General features: G+C 33.8%; 1 protein-coding gene across 1 annotated transcript in view; it reads right to left on the reverse strand.

Moving 5' to 3' along the window:
- The window catches only part of FBN2 (fibrillin 2), a 230,172-nt gene that overhangs the window by 151,429 nt on the left and 64,531 nt on the right, over positions 1-14,212 (reverse strand). The window contains exons 6-7 of the mRNA XM_063085746.1: positions 10,819-11,016; positions 592-717 (exon numbers count right to left, since the gene is read on the reverse strand). Of these exons, the coding sequence (XP_062941816.1) occupies positions 592-717; positions 10,819-11,016 (324 nt within the window). The remainder of the gene's footprint in view (positions 1-591; positions 718-10,818; positions 11,017-14,212) is intronic.

Here is a 14,212-nt window from a genome sequence, read left to right on the forward strand (position 1 = left end):
AATTTATTCTATTTGAGGAATTTTTATAGAACTTATATTTCAATATCATAATCCATATTTAATATTCCATAAAATTATATATTTTTTGATATCTTTATTCGAGCAAGCTATTCTTTTATAGGATACTTGTGGTGTAATTTCCAAATCTTTCCTTAGCCAATTATGCAATTAAAATATTTTATTTTATATGACATGGGGGCAACTACTAACGCATCATTTTACACATACTGCTATATTTCACTTGGACTTCTCTCTACTCCAGTTTTAGTTTTCAATATAATTTCATAAGTGGAATGGAAAATTATCTTATTAAGGAAAAATATAAATGGCTGCATTACTCCCATTCTCACTACAGCATAGCAACTGAATAACAAACTAGATATAAAATGCTCGTTAACTCTTTCCAAATCAAACCCATTAAAGTAATAATACACAAATGAATACAAAACTATCATAGGGTTATACCTGCACTTTCACGTTAAAATAAAGAATTATAATCCTGATCAATAGTCTTCAAAATTCCAAATGAAGTGGGTTTCTTGGGGGAATCGAAGTCAACCATTAGGCATGTCTCCCAAAGAAGACACTTACCTTCACATTTCTGAGTAGTTTCACTCTGCTTGTGACCAGCAGGGCATCTGCATTCAAAAGAGCCCACTGTATTGATGCAGTTTCCTCCCTGGCATATCCCCGGAATAGCCTGGCATTCATCGACATCTGCAGAAGAAAACATTTTGAACATAGATACCACTGATGTATTTCTTTAATGTATAGAAGAAACTCAGTTGTCCTCAAGAGAATAGGGTGAGGGGAGTAAGATGCCTTTGTATGCATATATTTTAATTTATGTAAATGGTATTATGTTACAGATCTCATATTCTTTCTTATTTTTTTCCTTTCGGAATTTTGTTTTTAACTTCCATCCATGTTGTTAGGTGGACAATCTGTCACTTCGAACTGCTGCAGAACATTTCTTAATATATTAACTTTCCTGGTGATGAGCACCTGGTTTATCTTTAATTTCTCATCACCTCAGTGAATGATACAGTGAAATGTCCCCACTATGTTTCTTTATGTAGTTGAGTGATTATGAACTTTGAGGACTCAACAAGACTCTCTATCCCCTTTGCTGTCAACCCAGAGCAGAATTACTAGACCATAGGGTATATGTATACCTAATATGAATAAATAGTGCCCAATGGTTTTTCAGAATGCCAGCAGTTTTCACACCACCAGTAGCCTACACGACCACCAGTAGTCTACACAACCACCAGTAGTCTACACAACCACCAGTAGTCTACACACTTCTACCATTCATGTGAATTCCTTTGTTTCCTCTTTCCTGCTAACACATATTACTATATCCAATATCCTAATTTTCTTTGGCCTGCTAATTGAAAAGGGGTATTAATTATTATTTTAGTTTTCATTTCTCTAATTACTAGTTACTATGCTTATTATCTTTTTTATTTCCATATCTGAAAGTTGTCTTTTTATATCCCTTAAATACTTGTTATATTGAGGTTGTTGTCCTCTTACTCTAAAATGTAAATGTCCTCTTACTATAAATATAAAACCTTTTTAGTTTTATACGTTGCAATTATCTTCCTCATCCTTTGAGCTGCTTGTTGATTTCATCCATTTAGAGACAGAAATCCTTTATATTGATGTAGTAAAATTCATGAAGTTATTATAAAGGCTTTTCAGACATAAAAGCTGGGAGTCTACAAGAAAAGGTAAATGAACTTTTTCAGGACAAATAAAAGTGAGATGGAAATTATGATCTACACAAAAAATGAAAGGCACTAGAGATAGTAAATATGTTGATAAATACGAAATATATTTTTCTTTTTTTAATAAACTTAAAAATTGCTTCAAACAACAATAATAATGTATTTTTTTTATAACATACATAGAAGTAAAAAAGTATAGCAATGAAGTGGGAAATGGAAGAAGATTATTGTAAAGTTATCACATTATAAGTGAAGTGGCATAATATTATTTGAAAATAGGACTGGCTGGCTAGCACAATTGGTTAGAGTGCAGCCTTAACATCCCAGGGTTATGGGTTCAGATCCCATAGTGGCCAGCCACCAAAACAAACTCAAAACAAAACCTCTTCTGAAAATAGAGGTAGGTAAGGAAAAAAAGAGGAACAAAGAATAGATGGGACAAACAGACAAGAAATAGTAAAATACAGATTTAAACTCAATAATATAAATAATTACACAAAATATAAATGATATAATAACCCAATTAAAAAGGCTAAGATTGTTAGATTTTATTTTACAAAAGCAAGACCCAATTTTATGGTGCCTACAAGAAACTTGTTTTGACAGCTTAAAAGGCAAAAGGACAAAAAAAGACATATTAAATAATCAATAATTAATAGTAATTTTAATGGAGTTGCTATTTTAATATTCTACAAAATGGGGCTGAGCCCGTGGCGCACTTGGGAGAGTGCGGCGCTGGGAGCACGGCGACGCTTCCGCCGCGGGTTCGGATCCTATATAGGAATGGCCAGTGCACTCACTGGCTGAGTGCCGGCCACGAAAAAGACAAAAAAAAAAAAAATTCTACAAAATGCTCATCAGAAATATTACAATGGATAAAGATGGGCACTGTTAATGACAAAGTGATCAATTTATTATGAAGACATAATAATGTTAAATGTATATGCACTGATTAAAAATATTAAACATCTGGAGCAAATAGAACTTCAGCAGATACAACTGAAAAGAGAAATAGACAAATCCACAGTTGTAGTTCTACACTCCTCTCTTAGTAACTAACAGAACAAGTTGATTGAAAATTGGCAAGGATATATTAGACTTGGAGTATCCTTTCAACCTACTTATTCTAATTGACATTTATAGAACACTCCACCCACTTCAACAGAACACACATTTTTGTCAAGTACACACTGAATATTTACCAAGACACGCTATGTTCTGAAGCCATGCAAACAAGCTCATTAAATACAAAAGAGGATTAAAATCATCCAAAGTATGTTCTCTAAACACAACAGTTAAACTAGAAATTAATAATCAAAAACATCTGGAACATCCTGAAATATTTGGAATTTAAACAATATACTTTGAAATAATGCATAGTTCAAAGAAGAAATCACATGGAAAATTAGAACATATTTCAGTAGATTTTTATGTTAGAGAAAAACTGTATAGAAAAATAAATGTAATATGTAAGCTTATGCAAATTTGTTATAATCTATTCAAATTGACAGACTAACATAATAGATCTATTAATGGTATGTATTCAATTACAAAATAATATATCTCATTGTAACAAATGTTAGGTAAAGAAAAATAGAAACTTTAAAAAAATTTGATACAAGTTCGCAGTCTGTTCTTTTAGACTTTTATTAACACATACATTCAGAGTGGTGATCTACTTATTTAACAATAATGAGATCATATGAGTACTGTATGTGTTGTTCTGCATCTTGTTTTTTTTTTCCCATTTAAAAATATTTTGTGGATACATCTCTGTGTCAATATACATCGATTTACCCCATTATTTTTTGCTAAGCCAAGTTTGGTGTTTTAGTGTGTAAATTAGAGAATCCAAGCCTACAAAAGAGGCTTATTATTTCCTCATTTTAGCTATATCTATAAAACTCATTACAACAGTTTAAAGTATTTTTGTAGCGAAATTAAGATTTCAGTGTCTTATTAAAGAATATCTGATCCAAACAAAAATCAACTAGAATGAAATATATGGCAAGAAGTTTATATACTGAACATTTTAATTCAGAACATTTCAAACCTCATTATTTTAAAATGTACTACATTCTCACCCTCATTACAGTGTGATTTAAAACATCCCTGAAAACTTCTTTTCCTTGCAGATAAATCAGAGAAAAAAAATCATGATATAAGCTGAAAAATGAGGCCAAACCTATAAATCCCTTAATACTATTCATAAAATCTTAGACTACATATTTAGTAGATTCAGTAATTTTTCAAAGGAAAAAGCAATCTGACTATAGGGTTCATTTTGTAATTGTCTAAAAAGTATCTCCGTAGAAGGAAAAAAAAAATCTTTATTTCTGAAGTCTCCAAAATTATGCAGCTATACAAAATTAATTTATTTTAGGTAGATCAAATTAGTAGTTAAAATAAAAAAGGAAATCTTAAAGAAATCATATAGAAATAATCAACTTGGACCTAGAAGCATATGCAAGTGTTCTCTGTGAAAACAAAAAAAGCAAGCCCGAGACCTGCAAACTATGACAAGAGTTTCAACATCTTCAAAGTCTAGCAAAAGCAACTACTAATGACTGATTAATTTTCCACTGCCCAGACTGTACAGATGTACCTCTGTTCAACTCTTCAATTCAGGTACAAACTTGTTTCTTTAAATGCTGAATTTCTTCAAATCACATGTAAGGATTTTAGACACTAAAATTAAACCTTTGAAACTTAAACCTTACATAATCACTTCAGCCTATGCCTATTAAGATTATAAACAATGTGACAAAGTAATAATAATTTTAGTTTACGAACTCATTTATTCTCCAACTTCTCCAAATAAACTTGCCCTAAAAGATTAAACTTATTTTATTATATAAATTAGTATTAGATGATATATTATTTTTAGCTCATGCCCAAATATGGAAAAATATGTGCAGTGGTATAGGCACATAAAAATGGTTCATTTAATTTATGTGTGTGGGAACTAAGGACCATAGAAATTATTGCTGTATTTGATAGCAATACAAATTGTGTTTTGGGCTTTTTAAAAAACTTTTCGTGTCACCAAATCAGATCCATTTTTAGAATGGAAGTTTTTATTTCTATACTCTGTTAAACAGAGCAATTGAAGAATAAGTCTATCTCTATTTGGAATCTGGGAAATATGGGGTACCTTGGCAACTGTTCAGTATGGTTTGATTCAGCCAGAGTACCTACTCACGTGTGATACACAAAATTCGAATGTTGAATAAACGGTCATCACAACAAGCAAATATTGGTAACTTACTACCTGCGGGGCTCTGAATTTGTAATAAAAAGAACAGAGCATGGTTCTGCCTCAATCTTTCTTATCTCAAAAAACGTCACTATCATTTTCCTGCTGTTGGAGTCAGAAACCCAGGAGATAATCTTGGCATTTCCTTCTCGCTTGCCTGACATCCTTCCATGAGTAAGAAGACCTTACTTCTCAAATACATCTCAGATCTTCTGCCACCCCGCGCTCAGCCTCCACTACACACTGTAGTGCTGCAGGAACTCTGTAACTGGTTTCTTGCCTTTCACGCTGGCCCCCACAAGTGATTCTCCACAGGACAACCCAAGCAATTCTATTTTAAAATAAATCAAATCAAGCAGATGATATCACCTCAGAAGTTTACAGACACTGCCACACTGTTTTCTTGTCTATGCACTGTTCTAGAAAATTCTGAGACCAGTTGGGATATTCCCTTATAAAACAAACAAATTTGCTTATCTCACCTTATTATGCCCATGGGATTCTCAGTATCTTCTCTTTTACCTTAGTTTGTGCCTTCCGATCTGCAGACTAAAATCTTTATCTATTTTAGAAAATATTCCTATTTTATCTTTACACATTTTTTTTTTCAGTTCCTTTCACCGGTTTTCTTTAGTATGGCTTCATGGTGTGTCAGTTCTTCTATAATCAGTGTTCATTTATTGCTCTCTGACATTTTGATTTATGTGATTTCCTCAACCTTAATGCCGTATCACTTTTTTTCCCCTGGTTGATGTATATATATATTACTCGCCTTTCAAAAGTAAAGTTTCAAATCCTTCTTCAGTGTCTTTCTTGAGCACTGCCAATTCACTTTTTACTTCATTTGATTATCTTCACTAAACTTATAACTCTCCTTCGAGCAGCTTTTAAAAGAAAGGTCATATTATTTTTATTTCCTTTAGATAAGAGCAAAGTGTGTGAACTCTGCATTTACTTGCCTAGTAATGCTTTGAAGCGTGTTCTTTATTTGCTTTTTCCTTATCTTTCTCTCTTTCTTTTTCAGTTATGTTTAGGCCTTTTCTCTTTTTTGCTCATCCTTCAATGGGGGTTATTTTCTGCTGAATCACAGAGCAGGGAGAACCAAGAGGAAACCATGTTGGTTTGAGAACTTCTATGGAGAACATGGCATGAAACAATTAAACAGTTTTCGCCAAACTCAACCCCCTACCCTACCTTTTATTTTTCTGCCCAGGACATGAATTTTCAGCCTTCAGTTGGTGGTGTGGTTCTCACCTTCTACTCTTTAATTATAGATCCCTTGCCAGTGGTCCCTACTTGCTCTCCCCCCCCCCCTTTATCTCCAGGAGTGACTCTGGGCCGGAAGGTTGGGGAGGGGACACTTAGAAATGGCTTGCCCAAGAGTCTCCTTCCCTACTCCTCCTGTACTGTGAGGGTCCAAAGTAGATCTATCTCTTACAGGAACATTCTCCTCCTCTCCAATAGAACATCCACTCCCTAGCTCTCTGCTCTTAGGTTCAAACACCCACGTAATAGCTTTTCAGGATGATAATATGCACAGCAAATGCTTAAAAAGTCTCCCTGTCCCAATGACTTTTCAACAACTGCATGTGTTCATCACTGCCTTTAATGGGTGTTACAGAAATTTTATTTTAGAATGCTGTGTTGTTCCTTATTATTCATTTTCATGTTCTTTGTGTGTGTGTGTTAGAAAAAGGGGAATATTCTGCCATCTTTAAATAGGAGTTATAATCATTGAGTATGTTCTAAGTAAAGTTTTTGGATTGTATAGGAATGGCTTGTGTTGACACAGCATGAATTAAAGTTAGACATAATTATATGGTTAACTCAGTCGATGTAGACAGCCAAAATAAATGTTTTAGCTGTAACTATCTTTTATACTTTATACTAATCAAATGAATCAGATAATAGCCAAATATCCTTTGTGCTACTATATAGAAGGCCTGAAAATGACTTTCTATGAAGGCATCTTCCTCTTGTTCTACAGCTGAGGAACCAGCCATGCCTGCCTGCTTTCAGCTGAGATTAAACTCTTTTCTATTTTGTTTTTCTTTCTTTCTTTTTATTGTAACAAAGTTGATTGTACATATCTGTGAGGTACAGTGTTGAACATCAATACCTGTGGTGCAAGATGTGATGCTCATATCAGAATAATTATTTTGACTAATATACACTATCATTGCTATTCATGGCTCTATTCTTTTCATGTGCACTCAAACTAAAGGAATTCATATTTCTGTACACTAATGCCATATGGAAGAAAAAACACAACAGCATATGTTTTGCAGGGACTAATTTAGGGTATATAGTGCTATTTCTTACTCAAGTCCTTGTCCTGTGTCCAGGCTAGAGCCTAACTGTGTTGAATATGTGTATTCTAGTGCCACTCGTGTTACCTGGAACAGATCCAATCTATTACTATCATCAGTGATAAAGCAAGGGATGGAATTTAACAAGAAAATTAATTCTGCTATGTTTTTAGTCTTAAAACATTTGGAATAATTTAAAAGTCTAATCCTTAAATATCAAATGTCATAAATTAGTAATTATGCAAGTCTTATTTTAATATATTTTTAAAAATTTTAAGTGCACCCTGATCATTTGAAAACCTAGAAGACCCAAAGCTAAATACTAATCTTAAATAAAACATCACTTCTAATCAGAGTAGATTAATGCAACTAAAGATGGAAAAAGAAGAAACTATTTGTAAGAAAATAATACATCATATGCATGTGGCAGTTTATGACATGTAAAGTTTGTAAATGTTATTGGAAAAGGGTTTTTCAATAATGCCACTGTTTAAATCTTTAAGTCACTCACTTTATAACAGCTTAAATAAATTTTAAGGTCTGTATGAGTTAATTTTGGTCCTTTAGTGTAGTATAAAATGGAAGAAAGTACAAGACTAAACGTGGATTAAGCATAAGGGCTAGAAATCAAATATCACCCTCAGAATGTAACCTTTCTGACTCTGCTTATTTAAGTCCAGAATGTCATCATGGCAATAGTTTAAAATTTTTTAAATTACTGATTTTTTCACAGCTTAATTTTTTAAAAGTAGTATCCTAATTTTCTGATACCCCTTATTTTCCACAGTCATCCCATTTATTACCAGATTATGTTTCATTCCCTCCTAAGTCATAGATAAGGTTATAATTAATTACATCACCTACAGGATATCATTAAGTTCAGAACGTCAGAAATGTCCTCCCTTGCTAATAAATATGAACCATGTTTTAAAGCCAATATTAAGCTATTTACAGTTATCATTCACATAGCTGAGATTTATTTTTAACCCAATAAAACTTTTTAATAATCCTATAAAAACGATCACGATTATAAAGAAGCATGATATACATGTATCATGTTTTTGCATGTTATTTTTTCATGCCCCATCTTTTCCAAATTAATTTGGCATAAATATTTAGGAAACAGTCTAGGAATTTAAAGGGAAAAATGAAATCACAGTAAGATGTAGTCTTAAAATAGCCTGAATTGAGGATTAGTATTTAATTGAGAACTTTCTGACTATGCCATAATTTTGAAATAAAGCAGAACTTTTCAACTTGCTTTTCCAGACATTTTAACCATGTGGCAAATTTCATTTTGTTCCTGTTACTTTGTTAATCCACTAGGTTTTAGGCAAATGGAGCCTGAAGCTTATCTTTGCTGCATAAACAAAATCAAATAAGTAAGCTTTCAGACATTACTAAATCCAGAAGGACATTCAGAAAATTTGAGATCAGATGATACATTTTCAAAAATTGTGCTTGGAAAAACTTAGGCCTCTCTGACAAAATACCAAAGTAAAAAAACGTAAGTATAAATACAGAAGATGAGGCGAGAGGCGAGTCAATAACTTGGGATGTTTTGGTTAAGAGCTTTTCCACTTGAACTGTTTCTTTCTCTGAAACAGTGGGTTTTGGAAGTATTTTAATCTTAATCCCACTTACTAATTCAAAAGATATTTACTGCTCACCTACTACATGCTAGGTACTGTTCTAGATACCTGAGACATTAGTGAATAAAAAAGATTTCTGCTCTCTTGGAGCTCACATTTTAGCTGGGAGAGAATAAAAGCAATAAAGAAAATAAATAAGTATATTAGAAGGTGACATGTGCTCTGGAATAAAGAAAAAGTATTACTCCAGTAAATCTAGGTAGTATTAATCTAGTAAATCTATACAGTAGAGTATTTTATTTTTAATAGCAATCTATATACATTATATAAATTATATTGTAATCTATATACTAATTTGGGAAATAAATGTAGTACAGGAAATACCACATAGAATATAGTATAATGTATATTCCTATAGAAAAAATTGTTGCATTATCAGGAACTCTATATAATCAGACTGGTACTCACATGAAAGATATAGAATTTTACTATCCATGGAAAACAACAGATTAAAAACAGCATTTAACCCAGTCTTCGTCATTAAGGCCTGATCTGCAAGAGTTACTAAAAAAAAAATTCTAAGTCCACAGCTGACATGGTTTTTATATATGATCAAATATAAAGTTGCTAATCTGCTGAGTTATCTGTCATTATCCTCTGAGCATTCTTGTAGTTTTAATTTGAGAAGAGTTTAGGTGTAGACCTTTCTTAAATATTACCTTTAATAAAGCTACAAAACTAACAAAAATCTTTGCAGGCTACAGTCAGGAGTACATTTACCAAATTATGCAGAGAGCCTGCATTTTATTATTCAATGAACTGGGGCTATACCGGGGCTCCCCAAACTACAATTCTCATTTGGGTTTTTATTGGACTGGCCTTCTACAATATACCCCTTCTATGGGCTGGGTAGATAACATCTGCACTTCTGGCACTGCTGACTAACATCAATTTGAAAGACTTCAGATCAAACTTTGTATATGATTTAATTATAACAAATAAACCTAACTCCCCATGTCTCGAATATGAGCAATATAATTTCTGTGAATAATATAAAAGTCATTCCATTTTCCCATGATCTTACGGCTATGAAATATGCAGGCAACTGCCATTTGAGAGCTCATGAGAGAGAACATTTCCAAGAGAACATTTCCAAGAACATCTCCAAAATGGACTTAATACATATGATGGATGTCAAGAAGTATCTAAAAAAAGGTAACAGCTGTGGTGGCTAAAAATTAATTAAAATAATTAACAAGTAAATACAGTATGTAACCATTTTAGGCTACTTGGATTGGAGTCTACTGTTGTAGCATCCTCAAGGCCCTGATCTAGCTCTGATCTATAAATCAGTGTCATGACGTGGTTGGGAAGTTCCAAGAGATCACCTGAAAATAAGGTCATAACCAACCCAGGTTACAAAACTCTGAAGTAACCACAGTCACAGACAGAGTTCACACTTTCTCTTTGAAGGCAACTATTAGTAACAATATAGGACCAATACGGGGTCACTCTCATCTCCCCGTTACCTGGGTTAAGGCTCTTATAACTTGAATGAGATTAGGGGAGAGAAAATATGTTTTTCCTGGGTATTGCATGTGTATAGTTTGGCAGGGGGTGGTGGGAAGCATCATGCCAACTGGACGAAGACAATAAGTGGTTCATCCTCTGATTGCTTTAAATATTTTAAACTGTATTTTTTTTTAATTTTCCCCCAATTTTTCATTTCTCTCTCTTCTACATGAATGTCAAGAGTTGAAACATTATTATTTATTAGGTGGCTAAAAGATGAACCATTCTCTGATCAGGCCCTCTTGGAAATGGGTAATGTGTTAGAGGCTACCGTTCTCAGTGTCAGATTCTCCCACTCCAGTAAACGGACAAGTGACATGTCAGTGATGGGGCACATGGGCAGGTGGCTGCCTCACCTTGGCAGGCTCCGGTGCGGATGTTGGGGATGAAGCCCCGTCGGCAGGGCTGAGGCTGGGCTGGACACATCTCACAGGGGTGGCCCCAGGCCCGTCCAATGGTGGCACAGCACAGAGTCTTCGTGCAGACAATGCCTGTCAGCTGCCCTTGACACATCTGGTTGTTGACCTGAGTAAAACACGGACCTGTCCTGTAATCTGGAATGTGAGAGAAGAAGGAAAGACAGGTTTTATGATCCTACACCAATCTTTTATACCAGTGCCTCCAAATGCATAAAACAGAGACTATTTCTTCTGACCAAAGTGTCTAAAGACAAAAGGCCAGAGAATTTCATTTTGAAAATTCATAATTTTTCAACCATGAGAAGTCTATTATGAGACTACAATGTACTTTCTGCTAGACATTGTAAGTGTGTGGCTCACGGACTGTATCTGGGACACAGATGTGTTTCCTTGGCTCAAATAATGTTTTAAAAGAAATTAAATTAATAGCCAACACTGTAAAATTGGGAAATTTCACATGAAATTTGTATTTCTGTCTTTTCTTGAAAAATCGAAGTTCTGGCCAACCTAGGTCTGCCATGCTGCAGGGCAACGGAGGATGCAGCGTGCTTTCTCCAGGACCCCGCAGTCCCAGCCCCTCTGCTCCCAGCTCTTCACTCAGTGATATGCCCCTCCTGGGCCCTGAAACCAGCAGCATTAACGATTCCTCTTTACCCAGCAGGGTTTTATTTTCTGACTAGGTGGACAAGAGTTCAGAAAATCAAAACAAACCAATAAAGATATACTCCTTCTATATCACAAATATATAAGGGCAGTCTAAATTGTCTAAAAGTATTTAGTTCTGGCAATCTGATTTATGTTTCCCTGTCAGTCTGTTTAGTTCTACGGGTAGCCCAGTTAGGAAGACAGTACTAACAAGGCCCACAGTCATGGATTCTTTACAGGTAAGTTAATATGTTATGATCTCTGTTTTCTAGCAGGTGAGTGTACCATTGTCCAGCTCTGTTATGATGATGATAAAAACCTTAGTAAATGCATGTCTTGTATGATATACAGGCAGACTCCTCTACGAATACTAAGAACAGTTCATTTAGATCCTGGCATCTCAAAGTATGGTCCATTACCCAGCAGCTGCATCACTATGGAGCTGGTTAGAAATGCAGACTCAAGACCCACCCCTCAGACCCACTGACCCAGAATGTACATTTTTAACAATATATTCAGGAGATCCATATGCACCTTAAAGTTTCAGAAGGACTGATTTAGATTGCAGGCAACTTGAAAGTTGGTAGTAGGTATTTCTCCTCTATCCCTCTTTCTGCCATAATTTACTTTGATGAACCTTTTGTATAAATAGTAAACATTCTTTAAAGCAGAACTGAATAATGAACTAAATAGTTTTTAATTTGTGTTTTGTTTCTATAGCTGTTTTGAGGGACACAAGAAATCAGACAAAGGTCAGTTTCTTGTGAAGACTGACCAATGATTCACATTGGATGTAAAAGTAAAACAGAAATATGTGAAAAAAAAATTTTTTTTTTCCTTTCACAGAGATTGTATGCAGACAGTTTGTTAACTCTTGGGGATACAAGTTGCCACTCAGGCTTTCCTGATAAGCGCTAATGCACATATTACTTCATTCTTATTAGAAAACTGGAATCGGTTTAATTCAGATTTTCAAACGAACAAAATAATCTCATGTTCAAAAGATGAAGAGTCAATAAGTTGGTATGATTTTTATAATAATCTTACTGGGAAAATCAAACATGAATATAATTTAACCTTCAAAATGTCAAGCTAAAAAGGCTTAAATATCATATAAATGCTGCGGTATGACAAAAATACAACTTAAAACCACACAAAACACTTTTTAAATAAAGAATGAGGCTTTTTATATAGAGGAAAAGAACGTTTGAAAAGTTCAATATAAAGAAACAAAATCTAGAATAGGCAAAATTTTTGCAAGCTGGTTTAACATTCTGTTAACTCTTCAGCTGAACTTCAACAAAAATAGCTCATTTTAATCCCCTGCATAACAACAACAGATGTGCTGGCTGCAAATCACGTTTTTGAATAAGACAGTCTTTGGAGTATACGTGAAGATATCTCAGCCTTATAAAAAAGCACACTTCCCATATACCACAAAATTGTCAGGTTGTAAATTTTTTAAACCCATTTTATTCTCCTTCAGACTATACATATTTTGTTATTTTCAATAAATATTAAACTCACAATTATCAGTTATATTCTGCACATGTGGGGAAAGTCTATTTTTTACAACAAATATAAAACACTTAATTTCTTTTATATTCATGCATAAATACCTATGTTCAGATTCTGCAAACTTTTAGGATTCCCAGAGAGAAGCCTACACAGCCTCCTTTATAATCCCATTCTTAAGTAAACCAACTTGTCAAAAAATTCATTCCTTCTAACTACAACACCTTCTTGAAATTAGGTCATCTAGTATGGCCTCTGTGGAGAAGGGGAATAGCTGGACATGGGCAGCTGTTTGTCCTCTGCAAATGACCTTTCATATTGAAGGCACTAGTTAAGGCCACCCTAGACTCCCCTTCCCAGGAAGAGATTTTACCATTTCTTATTTCTTTCTTTGGTTTACATTTTCCTCTGTACAAGCTGTGCTGAATCTATTTTCTTATATGATGATATTTTGTTTTCTGATTGGCAACTAATTTATTTAAAATTTAAACTTACAATTTTACCTGCTCATTCAAGAATTACTAACAACATAGGAAAAAATACTAGATACTGAAAAATAATTTAAATTTCCTGATCACATTAAAACATCCCATCTCAAACTTACTTGCATTTTAATTATGGGCAGAAAAGTCCTAAAAAGACTTTAATTAATTGTTACTGTTTGCATTCTTTTCATGAAAGTTTCATCACAGGCAAAATATTATTGTGAACCATAGTAACCATTCACAGTCAAGGGCATACCTGCAGTGTGTTAGCAAAGTCTAAGGAGAGAACTACTTATCACTTGGTATGCTGGAGCCAGTGGGTTGGAAAAGATTTCTTCCTCATTACGACATGACTGAGAAAATTTTGTTAAAAACCGTTCTGTGAAATACAAATATTGCTATTTTGATTTTCTAAAGGCAATATATCTAAGTGCAATAAGGCATGTTAACTTGTTTTATATAATTTCACTTTTTATTTAACATTAAACCTTTGGTACATTTAGAAAGCTCATCAAAAACTCTGGCTGCTCATTGTTTTTTTTTAAAAACAACTTTATAAAGTTATAATTTATATATCAGAAATTCACTTGTCAAGTGTATAATTCAATGAACTGTAGTAAATGTACTAAATTTTGCAACCATCACTACAATTCAGTTTTAGAATATTTTCATCACCCCAAAAAGAT

This window comes from Cynocephalus volans, chromosome 2 (assembly GCF_027409185.1).
Source record: "Cynocephalus volans isolate mCynVol1 chromosome 2, mCynVol1.pri, whole genome shotgun sequence".
Classification (NCBI taxonomy): Eukaryota; Metazoa; Chordata; class Mammalia; order Dermoptera; family Cynocephalidae; genus Cynocephalus; species Cynocephalus volans.